This window comes from Podarcis filfolensis, assembly GCF_964270895.1.
Source record: "Podarcis filfolensis genome assembly, chromosome: 16".
NCBI lineage: Eukaryota > Metazoa > Chordata > Lepidosauria > Squamata > Lacertidae > Podarcis > Podarcis filfolensis.
Window position 1 is genome coordinate 34,675,988 of NC_139620.1, and position 27,456 is coordinate 34,703,443.

A 27,456-nucleotide genomic window follows, 5' to 3' on the forward strand; every position below is an offset into this window, starting at 1 on the left:
CAAGCAAAGCAGTACTGAGCCTTTTTAAGCTTCTTGTGTCTTTAATTAAAAGCTTCCTGTTTACGGCTTCTTTTTATTGACTCTTGTAGAGCACAGCTGGATAATTAGGGATGAGCAGCCTCTTAATTGCCCTTGAATAAGGTAAAGGGACACCTGACCATTAGGTCCAGTCGCGGACGATTGGTTGTTGCTTTACTGGCCGAGGGAGCCGGTGTACAGCTTCTGGGTCATGTGGTCAGCATGACTAAGCGGCTTCTGGTGAACCAGAGCAGCACACAGAAACACCGTTTACCTTCCCGTCGGAGTGGTACCTATTTATCTACTTGCACTTTGTGCTTTCGAACTGCTAGGTTGGCAGGAGCAGGGACCGAACAACGGGAGCTCACCCCGTCGTGGGGATTCGAACCGCCAACCTTCTGATCGGCAAGCCCTAGGCTCTGTGGTTTAACCCACAGCACCCTTGAATAGCTTCTTTTAATCTGCCCCCAGAGGCAGTATGTTTCGTAATACTATTTGTTGGAAACAGCAGGAGGGGAGAATGTTTTTATACCTAGGTTCTGCTTTGAGACTTCATACAGGAATCTGATTGGCCACTCTGAGGACAGGGGTCTGGGTTGACCATTGACCTGATCCAGCTGGACTCTTCGTATGTTAAATGGCCCAGTGTCAATTTCTGTTCTCTCCTGGAGTTTAAAGGAAGGTAAAGGTTTAGTTATTGACTTCCACTGGGAGTGTCCGCCGGGACCACATAACACCAGTTCTGAGAGATCTGCATTGGCTCCCAGTACGTTTCCAAGCACAATTCAAAGTGTTGGTGCTGACCTTTAAAGCCCTAAACGGCCTCAAAGGCCCAGTATACCTGAAGGAGCGTCTCCACCCCCATTGTTCAGTCCGGACATTGAGATCCAGCACCGAGGGCCTTCTGGCAGTTCCCTCATTGCGAGAAGTGAGGCTACAGGGAACCAGACAGAGGGCCTTCTCAGTAGTGGCGCCCACCCTGTGGAACACCCTCCCTTCAGATGTGAAGGAAATAAGCAGCTTTCCTATCTTAAAAGACATCTGAAGGCAGCCCTGTTCAGGGAAGTTTTTAATATTTAACGCTGTTCTGTTTTTAACACTTGATTGGGAGCCGCCCAGAGTGGCTGGGGAAACTCAGCCAGATGGGCGGGGTATAAATAAATTATTATTATTATTATTATTATTATTATTATTATTATTATTACTATTATTATTAGTTCTTCCACCTTCTTTTCATTATAAAAATGACAAAATAGTGCTATTTCATGACAACAATGGCTGGGGATGAAGGAAGTTTCTTAGGACAATAATATTGTCATTATGTTGTTGTTTAGTCGTTTAGTCGTGTCCGACTCTTTGTGACCCCATGGACCAGAGCATGCCACTGCCTCCCACAGTTTGGTCAAACAAGTCCCCCCAAATGCCAAGTTCCTCTGAACATTTTAATATCAACAGTGTAGTATCCTGGACTGGCCCACCTGGGAGGCAAGGTGAGGTGACTGCCTCAGATAGCAGGATTCATTGGGGCAGCAGATCCTAATGCAGGCTTCCTCAACCTCGGCCCTCCAGATGTTTTTGGCCTACAACTCCCATGATCCCTAGCTAGCAGGACCAGTGGTCAGGGATGATGGGAATTGTAGTCTCAAAACATCTGGAAGGCTGAGGTTGAGGAAGCCTGTCCTAATGTCCATCTTTCTTCTCCCCTTGTTCCTGATATAGATCTTCCCTTCTTCCCTGGCATGGAGGTGGGGTGCTATTTTGGGGTCTGCCTCGGGTGCCAAAATGTCTTGCGTTGACCCTGTTAGTACTCCACACATAATATTTTTATACAGCTTGTATTTTGAATGCTCGCAGCAGAGCCTGTGGAAATTAATTTGAGTTCGCAATGAAGACCTCTTGAAATAACAATACCTCTAATCCCCCTTCCAAAATATAATATAAATCTGATTTTAATTTTTGGTTAAGCTTCTTGAAATGGATTATGCAAGAGGCTGGTGATATTTACATTGCACCACAATCAGCTGCGTCTTCAGTAAAATGTTCTCTCTGCAGTAACTGTAGGTAAGGAGTCTGTGAAGTGCTCTTCCACGTTCATTTATTCACTTGTTTGTTGCCTTCTCCTTCATATTTCTTACATTTGCATCTTGTCCTTTTCACTAAGCCAGGCAGAGCCATAGTTTGAATCTCAAAACAATCTTCTGGGGTCGGTTTGACTTGAGAGATGTCAATTTGTTTTCAAGCTACCCGGCACTGCTTCATGGCTGGGTGGAGATATAAAACACCCCCCCTCTCCAGGACTTTGGGGAACATAAAAAAAGACTAGTAAGTGGAGACCAAGAGAATTCGGTGGGGGGGGGGGGTTGGCAGCAGGGCAAAGCAATGCCAGTGTGATCTACTGAATAGAGGCTCAAGTGAAGGAAAGACAGTTTCAATTTCTACTCAGACACAAACCTCATGGGATAATTCAAGTCACTCTCTCTTAGCCATGGGCAGGCAAATGTAAGGCCCGTGGGCAGGATCAGGCCCGATTGCCTTTTGGATCCGGCCCGCAGATGGTCCGGGAATCGCCTCGTGGATCGTCAGTGTGCACGTTCTTTCCCTATCCCTCCCTCTCTCACACGGCGGTGGCGGTGCCTCCTTCCTCCCTCCTCCTGGCTTTTCCCCGCCCTGCCTAGAGGAGGAAGGGGGCTGGGCTCTGTTGATGCTAGCAGTAGTGGCCGCCATTTTAAGCAGCTCCTCTCCAGAGCCCTTTCGCGCACTGCTCATCGTCCCTCCGCCGCCGCCGCCAGCCCCTGCTGCTCGCAAGACACAGGTAAGCAGCTACCGGGGCTCGTTGTGCTCTTGCATCATTTCACACCCCAAAATATAGTCCAGCCCCCCACAAGGTCTGAGGGACAGTGGACTGGCCCCCTGCTGAAAAAGTTTGCTGACCCCTGCTCTTAGCGATCCTACCCGACATGGTTGTTGTAGGCAGTGCTGTTTTTCTGTAAAAAGAGGTGCCAGAACTCGCCATGAACGCCTTCCTTGTTCTGTTATAATGACAATGACACCCACTTGAGAGATGTCGGAACAGACTTCTGGCGAGTTCCAGCTGGGGAAAAAAGCCCTGGTTGTAGGAATAAAATGGTAGAACAAAGAACCTCTGAGCTTCTTGGAATGACCAGTTTGAAAAGAAGGAATTAATCTAGTATTGAGGGGAACAAAAAAAATTTTTTTCCCTTCCAGTAGCACCTTAAAGACCAACTAAGTTAGTTCTTGGTATGAGCTTTCGTGTGCATGCACACTTCTTCAGATACACTGAAACAGAAGTTGCCAGATCCTTCTATATAGTGAGAAGGTGGGGAGGGGTATTACTCAGAAGGGTGGTGGGAATGGGTGATTGGCAGATAGCTGTGATGAGCCTGTTGGCGACTCTTAACGACTGCAATAGGTCTTACAGGAAAAAGCAAGGGGTGAGAAGGTGAAAAATGGCTTTGTCATGTATAATGAGATAAGAATCCAATGTCTTTGTTCAGACCAGGTCTCTCCATGGTTTTAAGTTTGGTAATGAGTTGCAATTCAGCAGCTTCTCTTTCCAGTCTATTTCTGAAATTCCTTTGTAGTAAAACAGCTACTTTGAGATCTTGTATAGAATGTCCTGGGAGATTGAAGTGTTCTCCTACTGGTTTCTGTGTCTGTAACTAGTATTGAGGGGGCCAGGCTTGCGAGAGAAACTTTTTCATCCCATGTTCCACATTCCCTGATGGATAACCTTTGGGGGGGGGGGAGGGTCTCATGCTAGCGGCAGGAGGGCCAAAGACATATACAGTGGTACCTCGGGTTACAGACGCTTCAGGTTACAGACTCCGCTAACCCAGAAATAGTACCTCAGGTTAAGAACTTTACCTCAGGATGAGAACAGAAATCACGCAGCAGCAGTGGGAGGCCCCATTAGCTAAAGTGGTGCTTCAGGTTAAGAACAGTTTCAGGTTAAGAAGAGACCTCCGGAATGAATTAAGTTCTTAACCTGAGGTACCACTGTACACTGGTCACACCTGCCCATATACAACCACACTAGGAATCATAGAATCATAGATTTTTGAAGGGGCCACAAGGATCGTTTAGTCCAACCCCTTGCAGTACAGGAATCTTTTGCCCAACATGGGTTTCGAACCTACAACCCTGAGATTAAGAGCCTCATGCTCTACCAACTGTGCTATCACACACCACATCCATCCCAGGTCCTCTACATTATAGCAACGGCACACGGCCCTCTTAAGAAGTTTAGAACCTGCTTGTTTTGCCATTTCCTTTTTCTCTGCCTGCAGTGACTAGGCAGCAGAATGACTCTGCAAGCAGGCTGAGAGTTGCCCGGTGGGGGGCAGAGCCTCACAGGAAGAGATGCCATGGGCCCTGTCAGATGACTCTGTGGGCCTGAGTTGGCTTTCAGTGCCTTGCACCTGGCCGAGGGAGGTGCTCAAACCTGGAGCCCTGCTGGTTCACTACATAGACTCAGTTGTGCACACAGCTTTCCTGCATTAAAGGTAAAGGTAAAGGGATCCCTGACCATTAGGTCCAGTCGTGGCCGACTCTGGGGTTGCGGCACTCATCTCACTTTATTGGCCGAGGGAGCTGGTGTACAGCTTCCTGGTCATGTGGCCAGCATGACTAAGCAGCTTCTGGTGAGCAGCGCACGGAAATGCCGTTGACCTTCCCGCCGGAGTGGTACCTATTTATCTACTTGCACTTTGACGTGCTTTCGAACTGCTAGGTTGGCAGGAGCAGGGACCAAGCAACGGGAGCTCACCCCATCGCAGGGATTCGAACCGCCGACCTTCTGATCGGCAAGTCCTAGGCTCTGTGGTTTAACCCACAGCGCCACCCGCGTCCCTTTTCCTGCATTACTTTCCTGCATTACGTGAATCCTGTCAGCTCCGGATGTGACTCAGAACTAGACCAGGCTTTTCCAATGGATAGGTGAATCCTAAATAGAAATAAGGTTTCACTCTTGGGTCATTTTTGGGAATAGTTTCTGGAAACCCTTGGCTTGTGTCCACCCTACACTATATCACCAGCTGGAACTTCTTTCTTTCCTGTACAGGCTCTCCATTTTGCCATCTGCTGCCAATTTAACATCTCTCTGTGCTGGCAGCTTTCTTATGCCTTGTTTACTTTGCCTTAAAGAAAAAATAAATCAATAGGCAGGAGTTTTAAAGAGAAGTATCTCTAAATCAATTAAGCTCTTGAGGAAGAAAGCCACAATTCCCTCTAGGGTGCTCTGGAAGCATCGGGTCTCACTTGTAGAGCGGAAAAGGGTTTTGTGTTGTTGTGGTTTTCGTTTTAATTTTGAATAGGGATCACAGTTCAGGGGCAGAGGGCATATGCAGAAGGTCCCGGGTGCAGTTGCTGGCATCTCCTGTTATAAAAGGGTCTCAGGTGTCAGTGCTGGGAAAGACCTGGGACTTTAGTGAGTGGCTGCCAGTCAGAACAGACGGTACTGGGCGACATAAACCTATGGTCAGACTCCGGGTAAGGCATTGCTATTAATTGTTGTTGTTTTTGGTTAGACTTTATAGCTGCCGATTAAACTGATGGCTCCAAGCGACTTGCAACATATCTATCTATCATCTATCTATCTATCTATCTATCTATCTATCTATCTATCTATCATCTATCTATCTATATCTATCTATAGCTCAATAGACACATTATAATATTGACACATCAATGCAATTCATGAAAAAATGCATGCATCCTTGACAGCATTTCACATGTGAAAGTCAGGCCTTGTGTCTGATTTTCGCCCTTGGGTCAAGCATCTTTGCCTGAGCCACCCTGTGTTGCGGACAACAGGTTGCGTGGCACAGGTCTTGGTAACCTTCCGGACTGCAGAGTTGAAGAGACACATGTTGGCCAGGGAAATTAAGGCTGGTGTGTTGTGCATGTCTGCATCTGCATAACAGCAGGGAGGCCCACTTGCCCAAATCAGATGATACTGCTGGGCTTATGTAACTTCAAGAATTGCTGCATGGACTTCCTTGTTTCCTCTTTCCCTCCCCTTTCCCTTTTGCATTGTGTCTATGAGATGCTAAGCCTTTATTGTTCATCTCTGTTCAGTGCTTAGGACTGGTTGTTGTTGATGATGCTTTATAAGTTGCTATTGTTCCTAATAATAATAATAATTAGGGCCCCTTTTCTTCTTTCTCAGTGTTTACCATGGATGTCACTTCAATGGCATTATTATTGTTGTTGTTGCTGTTATTTATAGGCTTGCACCCTGGGAAAGTCACTTCAGTGCTGCAAACACAATGGTTTGACTTCACCCCTGGAGGCACACTCCATTCTCTCTCTCTCTCTCTCTCTCTCTCTCTCTCTCTCTCTCGATGGATGCCATCAACAACATTATTCTTGTATATTTATATATACTTCCATCTTTCTTCCCTGGCAGGGACTCAAGGTGGCTTGCAGATAAAAACAAGGACAGCCAAAATGGTGTTTATGCTGTGAAGCCCTCTGATTTTTGTTTTGTTTTATAGTCATAGTAAGAGTAATGCTATCTTTTTGGATTGAAAGCAGTGTTTATGCGCCTACGGCTGCAGGAGTCTTGGGCTCATGTGCTCCTATTGCCTCTTCTCAGGGAACGGAAATCGGAAGGATCTGCTTTCGCTTTTGAACTAATCAGTCTTTCTCATTTCATCCAAACATTGATTAATTTAAAGAAGCCATGATCAAATTGTGATTTGTGTTCCTTGTTTTTTCCTCTAACCATAATTGAAACTAACCAGAGTTCTCTGGACTTTTAGATGTTAAAGAGGATCTCAGGTTAGTTTTGAACATGGCAACTGGTGCTTCCCCTCTCCTTGTAGCCATTCTGGAGTGGGGAGGGCACAAGTTTGAGGCTCGTTTTTGTCTTGCTAAACCCTAATTTGGTGTTGCATCTGAACTAATCGACTGGTTTCATTCTCTCTGAGAAAAGAAAGCCAAATCAGATCTTTGGTCCATCTAGCTCATTGTTGTTGACACTGGCTGGCAGCTGTTTTGCATCACTTGGGGCAGGAATCCTTCCCAACCCTTTCTGGAGATTAAACTTGAGATGTTTTCATGCAAGACTCTGTCAATTTAGCTCAATATGGTCTACACTGACTGACAGCCACACCTCAGGTGGGCTTCTTTCTTTGCCCTATCTGGAGATGGAAGGGATTAACCCTGGGATTGATTGCATGCAGAGACCATGTTCTCTACCGCTCAGCTTGCAGCACTTGCAATAGCAACCAAGGCATATTTGGTATAATCCATTCCTTTGAAAACTATGCTTGGTGTCTCAGGCTGGGGCGGGCAGTAATCAAGGTGAGAGTCTGCTGTGCTCTGCAAAGCCTGAGAAATGTGATACAAGCAAGATTCATTCCAACGTCACCTTTCCATGCCGACACAATATATCCAGGAGTGCACTGGTGGATTGATAGATTTGTAATTGCTGACATTTTTTCCCTGCTTGGTTGAGCATCATTCTCTGTTTCATTCTCCAGCTACCAATTTCCTTGGCTGTGGTGCATTTGTCACTGTAGGAAGTAAAGAGCAAACAGAAAGAAAACAGGCAAAGTGCTCCCCACTAAATTATTTTAGAATTTGCCCAATAAGCAGCAAAGGTGGCAGGTTGCTTTTTTAAAAAAAGCCATATACTATAATGCAGCCAATTTGAGAAACACTGCAATTAAGTAGGGTGTTGTTGCTTTTCAAAGCTATTGTTGGCATCCATCTGTCTCAAGAGACAATGGAGTGCACCTCCGGGGGTGAAGTCAAACGACTGTGTTAGCAGCTCTGAAGTGACCTCCCTGGGGCACAAATGTGAATGGAGATTCTGGACTGGCCAGAAAATAAGGCTCCCCTCTTGGCCATGCTGATGTGCTCCAAAGGAAAGCAGAGCAATACATTTGGCACCAGCTTGGCTGCAGGAGTTGCTGGAAGGAGGTGTACAAGGCGCCATCCAACCACTTCAGGGACTCTACTCTGAATTTATGTAGGGTTTACTCCATGGGTAGGCAAACTAAGGCCCGGGGGCCAGATCCAGCCCAATCGCCTTCTAAATCTGGCCTGTGGACGGTCTGGGAATCAGCATGTTTTGATATGAGTAGAATGTGTGTTTTTATTTAAAATGCATCTCTGGGTTATTTGTGGGTCCTGCCTGGTGTTTCTACATGAGTAGAATGTGCGTTTTTATTTAAAATGCATCTCTGGGTTATTTGTGGGGCATAGGAATTCGTTCATATTTTTTTCCAAAATATAGTCCAGCCCACCACATGGTCTGAGAGACGGTGGACCAGCCCCCTGCTGAAAAAGTTTACTGACCCCTGGTTTACTGCTTAGCCTTTCCTTCTCCTGGCAAACCAGGTTGGGGGTGGTGTGTTTGATGGATGATTTCTGTCTAGGGATTCAGGCAACAGTCTTACCTAGTCCTGTCTTGAGATGCTGAGGATTGAATTTGGGATCTCCCGAATTCAAAATATGTCCTCTTCCCCACTGAGCTACAGGAGCTGAGTATTGTGCATTGAACTAACTAGCAAAATATTTGCATATAGTCCTCTGATATTAGAATATTTAATATTAGCACCACCTGCAATGGTGCCGGTCTTTCAAGCATAGTTATTGCTGCCTCCTTCTCCCCCTGCCCCCTTACAGGTAAAACAATCCTGTTGTTATTATTATTATCAAAGCAGTGTATCTTTATCTGCCTGTTTCATTAGGGCTGAATGGATCCCAGAGGTTGAGTTACGGTCTTTATTCAGTTGATACAAAAGCAGCCAGTGGTAGGCCTATGAATAAATGAACAGGTTTGCCATCCTGTGCCTAGCATGGAGATGGAAAGTGGCACAGGGCCACCTCTCAATATTATTAGAGGAGCTGATAAAAACTTGGCAGGCTCGTTCCAACTGAACTGGCATCGGGGAAAGGAATTTCACATGGCATTGGTGCCGGGGTGTTAAAGCACCAGAGAGATGAAACAGAGCTGGTGCTTTTGCTAATAGACAAGATTTACGAATGTAGATACAGTGGTACCTCGGGTTACATACGCTTCAGGTTACAGACGCTTCAGGTTACAGACTCTGCTAAGCCAGAAATAGTGCTTCAGGTTAAGAACTTTGCTTCAGGATGAGAACAGAAAACGTGCTCTGGCGGCGTGGCAGCAGCAGGAGGCCCCATTAGCTAAAGTGGTGTTTCAGGTAAAGAACAGTTTCAGGTTAAGCACGGACCTCCGGAACGAATTAAGTACTTAACCCGAGGTACCACTGTATCAGGTGCTTGCCCTGTTCCTTTTGCTGATGAAAAGCCTACAAATGTACCCAAGTTTTCAGGGTTTTATAGCGGGCTCTTGGTGCACATCCTGCCATCTCACTCACAGTCATACATGGCCAATAGCCTTCTATATTTGACTTGGTGGGTCACACAGGTTGCGGGTCACTGAGCTGATCAACAGAATCTCTGTGTGCTTTCAATCCTGGTGTGTAATCCTTGCCGACTGAAGAGCGGAGTCTCTCTCCTCTCGCATTAGTTACCAATATCATGTCTTACTTAGTTTGCTAATTAAAAAGCTTGCCTCTGGTCTTGTACTGAAGACCTCCTATATTGTATGAGATAATTATGTTGCATGCTTTTTTGTGTTGTACACCAGGTTTTAATTATTTGGGGATGCCTTGCATCACGAAGGGTTTTGAGATGTGGTGATGCTCAAACCTCTTCCAATCTATGCCCCATCCCGAGGGACGAGGGTAGGGTGAGCAGGGATTATCCACCTCCGTCACTGGTGTTGTGCAATGCCAGGTCTATAGGCAATAAAACTGCCACCATGCAAGACTTTTTAATCTCGCTGGGGGTTGACCTGGCTTGTGTGACGGAGACCTGGGTGTGTGGAGGTGAAGTAGTTGCCCTGCATGAGATAGCACCCCGGGTTTCTCCGTCCTCCACCAGTCGCGGACTGTGGGTTCGGGGGGAGGGGTAGCCTTGTTAATCCGGGAGGATTGCTCTTTCAGGGCTCTGCCATCACCATCAATCTCCAGCATTGAATGTGTTGGTCTAGTGTGGGGCACCAAGGAGAGCTTGGCTGTCTGGCTGGTGTACCGACCACCTAGCACACCAGCAGCCACCCTGTCAGGCCTGTTGGATGTGGTGGCAAGCTGGGCCTTGGAATTCCCTAACCTACTGGTTTTGGGAGACTTCAGCATCCATGCTGATGCCACCCCCTCCTCACGGGCTCTGGACCTGGTGTCTTCCATGGCCGCATTAGGGCTCTCCCAGTTTGTTTTGGGTCCCACACACCAAGCAGGCCACACACTGGATTTGAATTTTTGATGCGGGTATAGATGTGATTATGTTCTCACTTGTGGAAGTGCCATGGTCTGATCACTATGCTCTGAAAGCCAGGATTGACTTCCCGCCCCCATCGTGCTTGGGTGGCGAGCCTATTTGGGCTTACCCGCGAAGTCTGATGGATCCTGATGGATTTCGTCAGGCCTTGCGGGACCCTGCTCCCCCTGGCGGCTCACTAGATGAGCTTGTCGAGAACTAGAATAATCGGCTCTTGGCGGCCATCAATGAGATTGCACCGAAGCACCCTCTGTGACACCGCCAAAACCGGGCCCCCTGGTTTACTGAGGAGTTCCGGAAAATGAAGCGGGACCTCAGACAGCTAGAGTGAGCAAAGAAAAAAGAAGAAAAAATCTGTTTGATTGTTTACTCTGATTGGCAAACATGGCTCTCCATGGTCTTCAGTGTACACGACTTTCACATTACCTGCTCCCTAATTTTAAGAAAGACAAAGGGCAGGTCCACACAAGGGCAGGACCCCAATTTCAGTTCACAGTTTAATCCCCAGTTCCCCAAACCAAACAGCCATTTGATGTTGCTTCTCTAAGTCCCAAGAGACCTAAACCGCTCCATGTTTGAGCATTCAGAGTTCCAGATATTCCTGGACTTTTTGCAATAAGGAAAGCATTGGAGACAGTTTGGGGTAACCATTGCTTGATATGAAATTGTATAGCCTCTCAGACAAATCAGAACAAATGGTCAATAAACAGACAACCATGTATAACTTCCCCCACAAACTTTGTGCAAACAAACTGGGAAGGATGCTCCAATCCATTAACAGGTCAACTGGATGCGGCCATATTACATGTTTGCAGCGTGCAGTGTTTGTTTGTTTGTTTGTTTGTTTGTTTGTTTTACTAATGCACATGAGCAAACATGCACATTGCCAAAAACAAAGTACAAAAAGAAGTGTATATGTTTGTGTGTGTGCGTGCATGTGTGTGTGTGTGTGTGCAGGGGAGAGAGACATAAAGGAACTAAGTGCTATGGCACACAAAGCATTCTGAAATCCTGAACACAGTGATTCAGAAACAAGCCCCACTGAACTTGGTGGGACTTACTGTAAACATGCTCAGGGTTGTACTGTAAATGGAAAAATGGGGGATATCTCAGTGCATAGGTTGCACACACTTCAGAAGTAAGATGGGATTCAGAACTTGAATTTATGGGAAGAATGTATGAGGATCATTTGTCTAGCAATGGAGCTCATTTTTGCCGTTGCTTGTATTTGAACAGACATGTGGTATTTAAAAGCACTCTATAAGCTATGCTATTGCAAAAGCAAACAGCCCCATGGAAAGATAACCTAGTGTACGGCTTATTATATTCCCGCCCCCCTCATAAATGGAAGATTTGAACTCTTATATTTCCTTCCGTTCTTCTCTTTCCTCCTCACAGTTTGGAAATGAGCTACCGTACTTACAACCTGCAGTGCCACAGAAAACATTTGGTCGGATCCATATTTTAGAAGAGAAGAACCAGGCTTTTCGGTCTAATGTCACCACACTAACCCAAGAGAATCATCAGTGCAGCTTCTTAGTAAGTCATCAGTTTTAAATTTTCTTTTCTTGTTTTTGGATTTTCTCGGCTTGCTTGGAGGCAAATGTAATTTAGCAGTTCAAGTGTAACTGTCAGAACTCTTTCTCGAGCTCCTCTTACAGCTTTCTCCCCCCCCCCCACCTCCCCAGACATGTATTGTTATGTACAACGCTTTGATTCCTTGTTTTTCTACTAGAGGGCAATATGAAATGGAACATTTCATAGCTGTAATATTGCTTTATTGTGTGAAAGGGCAGCTCATACTCTGAACGGCAGTGATTAATCTTGTTTCTGATTTTAAACAATCTTTTGCTAAGCTCCGGTATTACATTTGGATTGGGGGTATCATTCAAATCACTGTAGCAGGAATGATGAAGTTTTCAAGCTGATGTCTCTGTTTGCCACTCAAGCAATGCTCTGTGAAATATGAAGGTTTGCAAATCTGGCTGTTTTGATGGAAACATGTGCAATGTTCGTCAACAAAATTACAAGCAAATGTGCCTAAGCGCATAGGGGCAGGAGACGACTTGGCAAAGCTCTTTTCCCGTGGACCATTGCCCCGTGCTGAGCCTGTTCTGTTTTAGTATTTAGTATTTTATATCCTGCCTTATATCCCAAGGTGTGTTGACATCTTCCTAAACTCATTCATGAAACAGTCATGCAATACTACATGAAAACATCAGAAAACAGCACAATATCTCTCTCACAGTGCATTAAAAGCCTTGGGTGAACAAAACCATTTTAGCTTATCTGAAAACTCAGAAGTGTGGGTGCCAGCTAGGCTCATGGGAGCTCCAGGAGCAAGGCAATTCCCAACCTCAGGACCAGAGGACCCTTATCAGAATGCTGCAGTGCATTTGCTGACAGGAGTGAGGCTTTGTTGGCATGTAAAGCCTGTGCTCAGAGGTCTGCATTGGTTGGCGATCGGCTACCGGGCCGTGTTCTAGGTGATACTCTTAGAATATAAAGCCCTTAATAAGTTGGGACCAGTCCCATTGCGAGATCCCCTTACCCTGTATGTACCCACTCAACCGCTTTGATTGACAAAACTGGCCCTACTACAGGTGTTACACAATACCCGCACCACATCTGTAAGAACTTGATCATTTAGTATGGCAGCACCTGAACTTCGGAACTCCATGCGTATTGATATCAGGCAAGCATCTTCACTGTACAGTGGGACCTCGGGTTACATACGCTTCAGGTTACAGACGCTTCAGGTTACAGACTCTGCTAACTGAGAAATAGTACCTCGGGTTAAGAACTTTGCTTCAGGATGAGAACACAAATCGAGCTCCAGCAGCGTGGCAGCAGCAGGAGGCCCCATTAGGTAAAGTGGTGCTTCAGGTTAAGAACAGTTTCAGGTTAAGTACGGACCTCCGGAACAAATTAAGTACTTAACCCGAGGTACCACTGTATTCTTATTTAGATATTCTCACTTAGACAAGCCTACCCAGATATTTAGAAAGTTTGCATGAATCTTAATTAGTTTTAGCCTATTCTATTATGGTTTAAACTTTCTGTATGTTTTAACTTATGGTTGTTAGTGATAATTTTACTCTTTCATCTTCCACCTTTTCCCCTGACGGGACTCAAGGTGGCTTTCAAATTAAAAATAAGAACCACTAAAAACACGGAAAAGAATATCATTTAGAAACAATTAAACATTGACAGAATTAGATCGATCGATCAATCAATGATGGTAGATGATGATGATGATGATAGATAGATAGATAAAGGTAAAGGTAAAGGGACCCCTGACCATTAGGTCCAGTTGTGACCGACTCTGGTGTTGCGGCGCTCATCTCTTTACTGGCCGAGGGAGCTGGCGTACAGCTTCCGGGTCATGTGGCCAGCATGACTAAGCCGCTTCTGGCGAATCAGAGCAGCGCACGGAAATGCTGGTTACCTTCCTGCCAGAGCAGTACCTATTTATCTACTTGCATTTGATGTGCTTTCAAACTGCTAGGTTGGCAGGAGCAGGGACCGTCGCGGGGATTCGAACCACCGACCTTCCGATCAGCAAGCCCTAGGCTCTCTGGTTTAACCCAAAGTGCCACTCGCGTCCCTTGATAGATAGATATAATCTCTTAAAACCCTACAAATAAGTACAATAGAAACAGCACAGCACCAACCCTTTCATTAAAAGCAGTCAGTTCCCCAAAGCCTGTTGGAACAAGAAGCTCTTCACTAGACAGCAAGGAGGGAGACAGTCTAGCTTCTCCAGGGAGGGAGTCCCAAAGTCTGGGAGCAGCCACGGAGAAGGCCCTCTCCTTCGCCCCCACCAGGCATGTCTGTGTGGGTGGTGGGACCAAGAGAAGGGCCTCCCCTGAATATCTCAGAATGCGGGCAGCTTCATAATAGCCCCCAGCAACAGTTGGAGGGCTGCAGACCCCCCCATTCCCAGTGTATAGGCATGAGGCCTGCTCCTTCTTCCCCCAGTCGAGTACAGTAGTGCCCCCAGCTGTGAAGGGTGCTGCCCTGTGGGTTGGAAGTGCATGCGAAGCACTCCTCCCCCCCGCCCACTTCTTTCCAAGTAGAGAATAAAGCTGAATGAATGCATATTAAATAAGCTAACAAACCAGTCCTGAAAACAAAATCAGCAGTTTCCCAAGCTCCAGATGCAGCTCCTTTCTCTCCCCCCCCATCAACTTTTGCATTTTCTCTGCACAAAGCACTATTGCTGCTCCTGCCCCCCCCCTTTAAGAACCTTGGCAAATAACACACTTGGCTTGATGTCTGAAGAGAAGAACGCGATTAAGGTGGGGGGGAAATTATATTGCAGCTCCAAACCCCAATTGAACGAGTTGACTTGGCGGAAATTTTGCATGGTCAATTTTCCAGCCATGAATACAGCCCAAATGCCTGGGGAATTAGGCTTGCCACGCTCAATAATAGCCCTTAAAACCTGCCACTCGCCAGAGATAACGGAAGCCTGTGATCTTGCAGTTCGGAGTCGTGCGTCAGTGGGGCTGCTTAGCTACGCAAGGCTAATGGCAGGTTGGGAGAGACCAAATAATGACACGCAGACCAGGCAAGAAGCTCACACCCAGTCTCTCACAGGGAAGCTTTCCTTTCTCGACAGGCCAGCGGAGGAAACCGGAGCGGAAGCCTGTGGACTGCAGATTAATGATGTAGGTTTCTTGGATAAATCTGAAAGGCTGCTGCTGCAGGCGGGGTTTGTTGTCAAATTTATGAGGACAGTAATTTCCTATTATGCAGAGATGGGTAAGCTGTGCCTCTTCAAATGTTGCCGGACTCCATCGGCCCCAGCCAGTTTAGCCGGCCTGTGGTCAGGGATAAGGGGAGTTGTAGTCTAGCAACACCTGGACAGCCACAGATTCATCCACTCCTGCTATATAATTCGTTGAAGAAGAAGCCACTTTCCACATCAGGCTTCACAGATGAAAGTGGGGACCTTTCCTCGCATGTGGGGTTGATTGGTGCCCCATTCTCTGCCCACTTTGTGCTGTGTTAAGGCTGTAATCCTACGCACACTTTCTCTTAAGAGTATGCCCTACTGCAATGTACTTCTAAGTACATAAGGGGCAAGCACTGTTTCCTTATTTAAGAAACTATTGCCTTCTATATCCATAAAAGGGATGCGGGTGTCGCTGTGGTCTAAACCACTGAGCCTAGGGCTTGCTGATTGGAAGGTCGGCGGTTTGAATCCCCATGACGGGGTGAGCTCCTGTTGCTCGGTCCCTGCTCCTGCCCACCTAGCAGTTCGAAAGCACGTCAAAGTGCAAATAGATAAATAGGTACCGCTCCGGCGGGAAGGTAAACGGTGTTTCCGTGCGCTGCTCTGGTTTCGCCAGATGACCCGGAAAAACTGTCTGCGGACAAACGTCAGCTCCCTCGGCCAGTAAAGCGAGATGAGCACCGCAACCCCAGAGTCCTTCACGACTGGACTTAACTGTCAGGGGTCCTTTTTATATCTATAAAGCCTGCCTATGTTGGGGGTGGGGCTGCCCCCGTAGGGCAGTCACTTCGGGGTTGGAGCGAGGGTGTGAGCCCAGCCCCATTGTGACATGTTTCTGCGTTTTGTTGGTGGGTTTGCTGCCATCCTGGAAGTGGGTTGCCTGCTGCCCTGAGCAAAGGAGAAGCCTTTTCTCAGAGAGATGGTCTCATCTGCCACAGGGTTGGTGCTCAGGAGCAGCTCTTTCCGATATGGCTTTATTGAACTGCATTAATCATTGGGATGAATTTGTTGTTTCCTTTACTTATATGTTATTGCTTTTGATAGCATGGCGATAGCAGTTGGTCCCTTACCTTACCTTTCCCGCCCCGACCTGGCCACAGTGATCCATGCGACGGTCATCTCCAGGCTTGACTACTGTAATTCGCTCTACGCGGGGCTGCCCTTGAAGCTGTCCCAGAAACTTCAGCGGGTACAGAATGCTGCAGCGAGGCTCCTCACGGGGTCTCTGCCATGGGAGCATATTCACCCAGTGCTTTTCAAGCTGCACTGGCTCCCGGTGGAGTACAGGGTCAGATTTAAGGTGCTGCTTTTGACCTTTAAAGCGCTTCACGGCCTAGGACCCTTGTATCTACAGGACCGCCTCTCCCGGTATGCCGCACGGAGAGCCTCAAGGTCCATAAATAGCAACACCCTAGTGGTCCCGGGCCCTAAGGAAGTTAGATTGGCTTCAACCAGAGCCAGGGGCTTTTCAACTCTGGCTCTGGCCTGGTGGAACGCTCTGCCTCATGAGACCAGGGCCCTGCAGGATCTGATTTCTTTCCGCAGGGCCTGTAAGACAGAGTTGTTCTGCCTGGCCTTTGGCTTGGAGCCAATTTGATTCCCTCCCTCCCTCTCTTTCTTTTTTCTTTTCCTTCTCCTCCTGCGATGAGGCTACATTTTAATATTTTAATGTTCCATTATTTTAATGTTGTATTTTATTTTTGTTTTTAAGTTGTAATCATTCATCTTGTTTTTATTATTGCTTGTAAGCCGCTCTGAGCCCAGCCTTGGCTGGGGAGGGCGGGGTATAAATAAAAAATTATTATTATTATTTTTATTATTATTAATGCTTGTTGTTGTTTTTAATGCTTTTGTGATTATTGTGAGCTGCTTTGAGCTCAACATTTGTTGTTCAAAAAGCGGAGTAGAAATATCAAATCAAATTTATACCCTACATGTACCTGCTTTGAGGATGCATATCACTGAAGGATACAGGCTTTTAGGCAGAGATGCAGAAAGAGGAGGTAAATAAGAATGTTTGGGATATGAAGAGAAAGGGGGAGAAAGGAGAAGAGAGCTAACGAGAGAGGAGGAGGTAGACTGACATGTTGGCGGTTCGAATCCCTGCGACGGGGTGAGCTCCCGTTGCTCGGTCCCTGCTCCTGCCAACCTAGCAGTTTGATAGCACGTCAAAGTGCAAGTAGATAAATAGGTACCGCTCTGGCGGGAAGGTAAACAACGTTTCCATGCACTGCTCTGGTTTCACCAGAAGCGGCTTAGTCATGCTGGCCACATGACCCGGAAAAAACTGCGGACAAACATCGTCTCCCTCGGCCAGTAAAGTGAGATGAGCGCCACAACCCCAGAGTTGTCTGCGACTGGACTTAACGGTCAGGGCTCCCTTTACCTTTTTTATACATTCTGCATGGACTGGTTGCATGGAAACATGTAGCATGCAGCTGCGGACTGCAGTGCGGCACAGTTGAATGCAGGTCAAGCTGTTGTACCTGTTATCTAATATTAAAGAGTGCTTGTAGACTGATGATCAGGCAGCATAGACTAAGGGTGTGAGCATATATTCAACACAAAAAACAGCGACAATTTGTTGTTGACAAAGGACAGCTGGACATACAAAGGGCCCCATTACCTTCAGTAGCTTAGGGCCTCATCAAACCTAAATCTGGCCCTACATCTGTGTATGTAGGTTGAAGTACCTTCTGCACGGTGCACCTCAAATTTCAGCATTTCAAGGCCCAAATTCTAGGCTTTGACCTCAGAGACCTTGTGGTGGAGAAACACAGGGCTTTTGTGGGGGTGCTGTGACTCAGTGGCAGAACAACTGCTTTGAATGCAGGTCCCAAGTTCAGTTTCTAGGTAGGACTGGAAAAGACCCCTGTCTGAAACCCAATAGAGCTACTGGCATTCAGTGTATAGACAGTACCTGTCAGGGGACTGCCATCGAAAGGGTGGAGGGGGGCAGATGACTACAGGGAGCCTCCAAAGTTGCTGAGCAGTAGCACTTCATCAGGCAGTGGAGAGAGTCATGCCTCCAGCGAAGCAGAGGGGGAAAGGAGGGGCGCAAAGGCTCACAGACGTTACTGTGAGCCCAAGCACCTCGCTCAGTCAGGCTGGTCGGGAAACGGACATGCCTCTTCTGTCACCCAGTTTTCGCAAGGGGGTCAAACGTAAGGAGGGAAGGCAGAGATTTGGGGTGTCTAAGTTCTTATGTTGGGGGGGCGGAAAAGGCCACTCCCAGAATCTGCAAGTGACTGAGACAGACATGAACTTTGGATCTTTGAACTGTACATAGTTTGCACAAAATAAAACCTGTAAAAGACAGGTCGGAGTCCTGGCTGTTTTACTCATGAGCAACCACCTACAGACCTGACAGTACCAAACTAGGTGGACCAATGGTTCATCTCGCTCTTCGGGATTTCAGAAATGAGATTCTCCCAGCCCTAGCAGGAGATGCCAGGGATTGAACCTGGGACCTTTTGCATGCAAGAGAGAGAGAGAGAGAGAGAGAGAGAGAGAGAGAGAGGAAAAAAAGATGGTTTGCCACTGAGCTATAGGGGTACAGGAAACTGCTTTACACACCTGCCTAACACACGCTCCAAGTTCAGGTTTGGGCACAGCTGGTCATGGTTCCCATTTGATCCTGACAACTTATCTCCTGCCCTGGTTGCCTTGGCTGTTTCGGTGGAGATGGTCACTCTCCCCGGCTGTATGCTGAGTGCCAGCCCATGCAATGCTTTAGAAAGGGACTTACTGCTTCCTCTCAAACCCAGGTTGTTGGGGAAAACGTAAATTGTGCATGTGTGTGAAAATCCCACCCCTTCAACTCACTCGCCCTGAGGGACAGAATAGTCCCTGTTCCTCTGCTTTAGCATCGCCTGTCCCTTGACATGTGACCAGCAGATGCTTAGGCACCACATACATAATGATATTGTGTTCCCTTCCCAAACACACATATCTATCTGTGTGACCTATTGATTCTCATTACTTACACGGAAATGCGTCTCGAGTTGCCTCCTTCCTCACTTTTGCCCTGCTGGCATAAGATACCCTGCATAATTCAAGGCCATCTAAACAAATGCCGCGTTCGATGATAAAAGCAGGATGAAGAGTCTTCTCAAGCTTTTTGTGTATGGTGACCTTCCTTTGTTTGGGTACTGGGGATTCTCTTTTCCTTACATGGTCTGGGAACGCTCTCTAATATTAGAGCTAGGTGTACACTGTTACAGAACATTTGTCTTGTCTCTCGGGAGGATTCTGTTTCAGTAGTGTCTGGCTGAAGGAGGCCGTCGTAGTTATACAGATCAACATCTTGCAGACTGCCAACCCTTGCTTCGTTGCAAAATTCCCCAGAGGGTTCTGTGTATGAAAAATAGGAGTAAGAATTCTATCCAGATCCATTTGCTTTTCGAATGAGAATTCTGCCTTTGGACATAAGAAGAGACCTATTAGATCGAATCAAAGGTCCATTTGGTGCAGGAGTCTGTTCCCAGCACTTGCCAGTGAGGTGTCTCTGGAAGCCCACAGGAAAGTTGGGAAAGCAATGACTCCCCAGCAATTGGTACACGTATTGTCAAACGTATTGTGTGAACAGGGTTAAAGCCCTTATGGAAAACTGAAGGATTGAATGGGGGCTATAGGTGGTTATGAAAACTAGGAGATATACTGGCTTACCTGAGTCTGGGTAATGTCACCAAGTCCTCCTTCTGCGCCTCCAGACTCCATGTTTCCAGCTGCTTCCCATTTGCTTACTTCCAGCCTTTGTGTACGCATCCTGCAGCCTGCCTTCGCTGTACCTGCCTTCCCCTAACCTGAGCGCTCTACTTCAGTCCATGTGCAATTATTCATCATGGTCGAATGGGACAGAAGTACATAGTGTAGCCCAAGACAGGTCAGGACCCAAAGCTGGTGGGCGAAGGCAGCAGACTCTCCTTCTCCAAGTTATTCTGGCCCTGTGTAGTTGCACCTCACCAACAACCACCCATAAAGCCTTATAAAACTCACAAAAACTCCCACTGAGCCCCCAGTATTTTTGTTCTGGAGTGCAGCCCCCAAAGACAAATTGGCAGTGCTCAAGTCAGCAGGCTCTTCGCCAGATGTGATCCTTTCCAGTGACATGAGGTTCCCCAGGCTCAGTACTCGGGTTTATCTCTCTCTAAAGCTTGGTGACACCACTTTGGTCCTTCACGATCAACTGACTGAGTTATCATCTGTATTGAGTGTGGAGTCCACCTTGTATTGAAATGAAGGTGGCATCCCAGGGAAGCACAGTTCAGTCGGCAGCGTTTGTGGAAGGATCGAGACCCTGATGGAGCAGGGTGGGTAGGTGGGAGATGGCAACTGGAGCGCTTGCTTGAGACAGACACAGAGGTCCCTATTGCTGCTTGCTTACACATCCCCAAGCAAGCCTATTACAGTGTTTAACACTCCACTTTGAATGAATAGCAAAAAAACAAAACCCAAAAACCCTAATTGTATGTTCAGCACTGGGCAGTCAGCAGGTCCTGAGTTCTCCCATTCCCGTGTCTTTTTGTGATTATTATTTAGACACCTGTTTGAAGAAAGGCAATTATATGATATCATCATAAGGAACACAGCCAAGCCACCTCTTCAAGCAAACATCCTCTTTGTCCTTGGCCATTAAGCATGCAATGTTCATAGGCCTGTCCCTGATCTTTTGCAACACTTACCTGTTCGTTACTTAGCAACCGTGGCATTTACCACTGGCTGCAGCTGTCGGTAAACGGGCCTGTAAGTCTGAATGTAAACTGAATTGCTCTGAGTTTGCAACAGATGCTGTTAAAAGGATCTGCTAATATGTGTGTAAATGTCGCTTTCTTCACGGAGAAGAACCAGGAGCAGCAATTATGCCCTTGAGGAATCAGGACGTGGACCACACACCTTTCGTCTCGGTACAACCTTTCTCTGCTTCACAACATGCTGCCTCCTGTTCTCTGATTTCCAGGGGCTCATTCTGCGATTGCTGCAAGTGGTGTTTTAGGGGGTGAGCGAGGGAACTTAACTCCTCGGTCTTTGGGGGGTTGGGCCCTGGATTGCCTGCCCTTCTAATTTTTTTTAAAAAAGCTTGACTTATAGGATAACTGGATTGTGTGTTTATATGTTTGTGTGTGTGTCCCAATCCACACACAAGGTTTTATCCAGTGTAGCATAAGGTAAGTCACATAGTAATATACTTGTTGCACATACTTGTTACATTGTTGCACAAGGGAAAAACACAAGTACTTTACTGAACTTTGGACTAATTTAGGTATGGTAGTCTTTCATTCCAATCTGCCTTGGGCAAAAAGGCAAGGTAAATGTTACTTTAAAATAAATGCTCACGCGATCTTATTTCTGTTCTCTTGCTCCTTCACCGATGATGGTAGCGCTGTGGGTTAAACCACAGAGCCTAGGACTTGTTGATCGGAAGGTCGGCGGTTCGAATCCTCGCGACGGGGTGAGCTCCCGTTGCTCAGTCCCTGCTCCTGCCAACCTAGCAGTTCAAAAGCACATCAAAGTGCAAGTAGATAAATAGGTACTGCTCCGGCAGAAAGGTAAATGGCGTTTCCGTGTGCTGCTGTGCTTCGCCAGAAGCAGCTTAGTCATGCTGGCCACATGACCCGGAAGCTGTACGCCGGCTCCCTCGGCCAATAAAGCAAGATGAGCACCGCAACCCCAGAGTCAGACACTACTGGACCTAATGGTCAGGGGTCCCTTTACCTTTAGTTTTTCATTCCAATCTGCCTTAGGCAAAAAGGCAAGGTAAATGTTATTTTAATATAAACACTCATGTGATCTTATTTCTGTTCTCTTGCTCCTTCACCGATGATAGTAGAGTTGAGCTGCTAGGTTTTCCTTTCCAAGCAAGCCATCAAGTCTCAAAGTCCACACGCACACTGTGTTTATTCAGGACTCTTCTCTGCTTCTGTGAAATATTGTACAGTAGCAGATGAGCTGTGTGTTTACTCTCGCACATGCAGTAAATATTTGTTCCATTCAGTTGGATGTCTTTAAGCAAACCCAAAATAGAGTCAACCTGCAAACACGTTTTTCCTCTTTTTTTTAGTTTCGTGCACACATGTCTCCTTGCCAGATTTTCAGAAAGCAGGACTTGTGCTTCACTGCGGGATATCAATGAGATGTGTTTTGGGGGGTTGGTGACTAGAAACTAGCTATTTGAAATGGCCACGGATCCTGTAGATCACAGGATCTCAGCTTATCCTCCGTCTTAATGAATGTAGGGTCAATTTATACATGAAGTCTCCATGTGATTTTGTTTTCTTTATTTCCCCCCCAAAAAACTAGGTGCGTCCTATGGGCCGGTGCGTCCTATAGGGCGAAAAATACGGTATGTCTTCTTAGTCAGACTGAAGGCTTCATATCATTGTACCATTTCTATCATCACATCCATCTGAAAGTATGGAATGGGGTGCACCAATCAAATGGTATTGCGACACCTCTAAATTGTGTCAGTTTGAGCCATGCTTGAGACTTTTGTTGTTCTGACTTCCTCCCATCGGGAGATGGCCCACAGGTCAGTGACAGAGCACACATTTTGTATCCAGAAGATTTCAGGTTCAATCCCTTCCATCTCTGGTTAAAAACATCAAGTAGAGGATGCCAGTCAGAGTAGACAAATCTAGCTTAGATGGTATAAGGCAATTTCCTTTGCTGCTCATCAGGTTGTGATACACTCCCATGCTTTGGCTCTCAGTTGCTTCAGATACGAAAATCCCCTTCATTTATTTCCCTATGGCAGTGGTCCCTAGCCCTTTTTTGTCCTGGTGGCATGTACCCTGTCTATCTGTCCGTCTGTCTATCTATCTTGTAAAAAATATTGATATACTGCTGTTTTTTTTTTAAAAAAAATCAGAAGTCATATGTAAAATTGTACAAGAAAAATCATCTTAAAAACAACAACAGAGATAAACTCTTATGAGAATCTGATGAGATCAGCTACTGATGCAAGCTATGGAACCCCTCCCAGAAAAATGCATGTATACACAACATTTTGCATGATTTTTTTCGCTTATGATATAGGGAAAATGTCTTATCTGTGTATGTGTCTGGTTCAGGCAGCAAAATGTATTGAAGCCAGCCCTGGATCATTCTTAACTAAGGGGCCCCATTTCCCTGGGCACGCATGTTACCCCCTCAAATCTCCCCTTTTGGTCACTCACATGGTGAACTGCCTCCGTTGAAAATGTTGCCTTTAAGAGGGTGTCTGGTTCCTGTGAAAGCTTAGCCTGTGGCTTCTCCTATACCATGGCGGTTTCGCACATGCTAAGCTTTACTTGATGTGGCAGGCACAGATTCAGTGTGTGATTCAGTTCAGATTGAAAGACAAACTTCCTTCATTCGCACCTTCTGGGAACCAAACTACAGTTGCCCTTTGAAGTTTGCGCTTTCCCCCTAGCCAAGTAGCAAGTCCAAAAATACATATACTTCTAGGCAGGGCGGGGTTTTCCCCAGCCAGAACTCAGTTCCGGCACCTCTCAGGTGGGTGCCATTGCCATGATATGAAAACAAAGGAGGCGTTCATGGTGACTTCCAGCTCCTCTTTTTCTAGAAAAATGGAACTGCTACTCAAGTGTGGCTCAAAATGCATATTTGTGAAAATAGCATGCAGTGTAACACAGCATGCAGGGCTGGCCCACCCATGAGGCAAGGTGTGGTGACCGCTTCAGGTGGCAGGATCTCCAGGGGCAGTAGATCCTATTGTCAATCTTTATTCTGAAGGCAGCCCTGTGTAGGGAAAGTTTTTAATGTTTGAAGTCTCACTATGTTGGAAACTGCCCGGAGTGTCTGGGGCAACCCAGTGAGATGGATGGGGTACTTCTCCTCCTTTTCCTCTTCCTCCTAATTCCTCCCCCCTTTCCAGTATATCACTCCTCCTTCCTGGGTGAGGAGGGAGGCAGCATTTTGGGGTTTGCCTCAGGTGTCAAAATGTTTTGGGCCAGCCCTGACAGCATGCATTCTATTGTTGTTTAGTCGTTTAGTCGTGTCCGACTCTTCATGACCCCATGAACCAGAGCACGCCAGGCACTCCTGTATTCCACTGCCTCCCGCAGTTTGGTCAAACTCATGCTGGTAGCTTCAAGAACACTGTCCAACCATCTCGTCCTCTGTCGTCCCCTTCTCCTTGTGCCCTCAGTCTTTCCCAACATCAGGGTCTTTTCCAGGGAGTCTTCTCTTCTCATGAGGTGGCCAAAGTATTGGAGCCTCAGCTTCAGGATCTGTCCTTCCAGTGAGCACTCTGGGCTGATTTCCTTCAGAATGGATAGGTTTGATCTTCTTGCAGTCCATGGGACTCTCAAGAGTCTCCTCCAGCACCATAATTTGAAAGCATCAATTCTTCAGCATGTATAATAGGGCGAATAGCATGCAAATCATGTATATTAGGAGAAATTTGCACTAAAATTCCAGATGATTTTCAGAGAGGCTTTTGCCAGAAGATTTGAAAGAAAGTGATGATGTGGATAACTGAATGGATGCCTGGAAGAATGAGAAACTGGGAGAACCAAAATGGCCAGGTTTGCTCCTGCCTAATTTTAATGTTTTATTCTGGTGCATGCAGGCTGCAAAAGTAGTAGGAGCTCCTGGTGGAGCAGCTCCAGCATATAGAATGCTGTGTTGCAGAGTGTGGCCCCATCTGCCTCTCCCCCCTGCCTTCGCAACATGTCTCCTTGCTTTTCTTCAGTTAACGAGTATGCATCACACTTGCTTTATTTAGAACGTAGTCTCCCTTGATAGGCCTTGGAATAAAATTGGCTTTCGCCCCTGGTTCTTCGAGAAGTCATCTGCTTTGAGGAAACACTTTCTTAGTGTTGCTATGCTGGAAAGCTGTGAGGAGCGGGTTATTTTTGAGTTCATTTTCTAAATCTGTGATGAGAGAAAATGTGTTCAGGCAAGTGGCTTTACAAATGGTTGTGAATTGGTTCGTTTTCTCTCTGTCTCTTCTTTTCTTGTTTAATGGAACCAGTGCCCTCTCTCCACTTGAGGATTATTAGAAATCTGTTTCTCTTCTCTTCGCGCCCTCCTCACCCTCCTCCCAGGGCACAGTAACCATGGTTCCAATTGGAAAGATTGCTAATCTTAACTATTTGTAAGCTTCATTCCAGTTAAGTCATGTTAGCTTTTTAAAAAATCAAATCTCCATTTTCAGCTTCAGTATACCTTGAGCCCTGTGGACACAATGTATGCATGGAGACAGGAGGGGGTGGTCATACTCAGTAGCCCCAACCCCAGGACTGGAGCACTGAACTTTTTGAGGCTATTGACTGTTGAGAAAGCCCTGTCCATGGTCCTGAAGGTAGCTGTCACGTTCTTCATTGCAATGATTAATTTGAAAATTCAGTGGTACCACATACTTTATTAATTTGGCTTGCTAAAAAAAGCCAGACCCAACACACAGTGCAATCTATGTGTGTTTTTACTCAGACATAAGCCACACTGAATTCAATGACACTCGCTTCCAAGTTTGTATAGGATTAGTTCTATGTAACGTAATGGCGAACTTGAGCAAAAAATGTTTGTAATCTATACCATAGCACAGCAAATAATTTAACAGTGGTGGCGAAACTGCTTTGAGTGATTGGTTGAGCTGCTCCAATCTCAAAGACAGCCCTCCTGCTACCGCTGTCCGAACTATTAAGGTGCTAGAGCAGGGATGAGGAACCTTTGACCTTCGAGACGTCACAGGACTCCAACTCCCATCAGCCCCTGCTTATGGCCAGGAGTGATGGGAGTTGTAGTTCAATTATATCTGGAGGCCGGCAGGGCCCTTACCCCTGTGCTAGAGAGAAGTGAGACACGGATAGGTGCCTGGGTTAGGAGTTTGTCCTGTGCCTAAGGAGACAGCGGCAAAAGAAATCAGGGTTGGGAAGAGCTGAGAGTTGAAAGGGAGAGTGTATCAGAGGGATGTAAGCCAGTGGGAGAGGAAAGCTGGAAGACAGACTGGCCAAAGAAAGAGAGCTGTGCAAGTGATGGATCGGACATTGATTTGAAAGAGCCAGCAGCATCTTTTGAGTGTAAATTCACATATCTCTTGGCCTTAAAAGTATTGTTCTCACCAATGTCATCCATAGGAGCTAACGCCTAGGGACTGTGGGGGCTGGGCCCCACAAAGTTGATGGGCATTCCCATTCAAATGGTGTGTGTGCACTGCATCATGTGATCATTTGTGTGGGGTGGGGCTTACCTGGACCCCACAATATTTTATTCAGGTTGGCTTACCTGGGGCTTACCTGGACCCCACAATATTTTATTCAGGTTGGCTCCCCTGCTGTCATCCCTCACTGTGCGTACATGGAAAGTACTTAACATAATAAATTTATGATCCAGAGTTATATGAAAAGTTAGCAGCTGAGCCATCAGTTTAGCTTACTTTGTGACCTCTATAAAGGACCCCTGAGCATTAGGTCCAGTCGTGACCGACTCTGGGGTTGCGGCGCTCATCTCGCTTTGTTGGCCAAGGGAGCCGGCATACAGCTTCCGAGTCATGTGGCCAGCATGACAAAGCCGCTTCTGGCGAACCAGAGCAGTGCACGGAAATGCCGTTTACCTTCCCACCGGAGTGGTACCTATTTATCTACTTGCACTTTGACGTGCTTTTGAACTGCTAGGTTGGCAGGAGCAGGGACCGAGCAATGGGAGCTCACCCCATCACGGGGATTCGAACCGCCGACTTTCTGATCGGCAAGTCCTAGGCTCTGTGGTTTAACCCACAGCGCCACCCACGTCCCTATGTGACCTCTGTAGATAGATCCTATTATCCTGAGGTTTATGTAGCTATATCATTGTTAATATAGGATATATGGTTTGTGGGTCTGGGTGTGTTAAATAGGTTGCTTACAATCCACTAGCTCTGCTTTAATAATCAGCACTCATCCTTGCCTGCTATTAAATTTACTCTTTGCACAAACAGATCAAAATGCATCCTGCCTGAGAGAGGGAGGGAGAATATGAATGAATCCAATTAAATTATTACAAAATTCAATTATATCTTTTTTTTTCATTATGAGCACATTTTATGACATATAAGGAGTTGCATCTGCAGTTTTGCCTGCCTGCTGAGTTGCAGAACAAAAATTCATCGATAGCTTAGCAGCTGTTTGTAAAAGCTCTCTCGCACCTAATTGGTGGTTGTTGTTCTTGCATGTGTGGCTTCTGTAACTGAAACAAGTGCAAACAGAAAGGTATCTGGCTCTTCTGGGGCCCATGTCTATGTCACGTCCACAGTGACATAGCTGGACAACTCAATACAGAGCTGAAACTAGGCTTTCTGTCACCCGAGTCAAAGACCCAGTTTGGTACACACACACCCGGATGCATGTTTGCATACATATATACACATACAAACACAC

General features: G+C 46.5%; 1 protein-coding gene across 3 annotated transcripts in view; it reads left to right on the plus strand.

The window, feature by feature from the left end:
* Positions 1 to 27,456, plus strand: part of RIMBP2 (RIMS binding protein 2) — a 260,412-nt gene that overhangs the window by 76,878 nt on the left and 156,078 nt on the right. For all 3 annotated transcript variants that reach the window (XM_083589685.1, XM_083589684.1, XM_083589686.1), the window contains one exon: positions 11,755 to 11,895. In XM_083589685.1, coding sequence (XP_083445811.1) covers positions 11,755 to 11,895 — 141 coding nt within the window. The remainder of the gene's footprint in view (positions 1 to 11,754; positions 11,896 to 27,456) is intronic.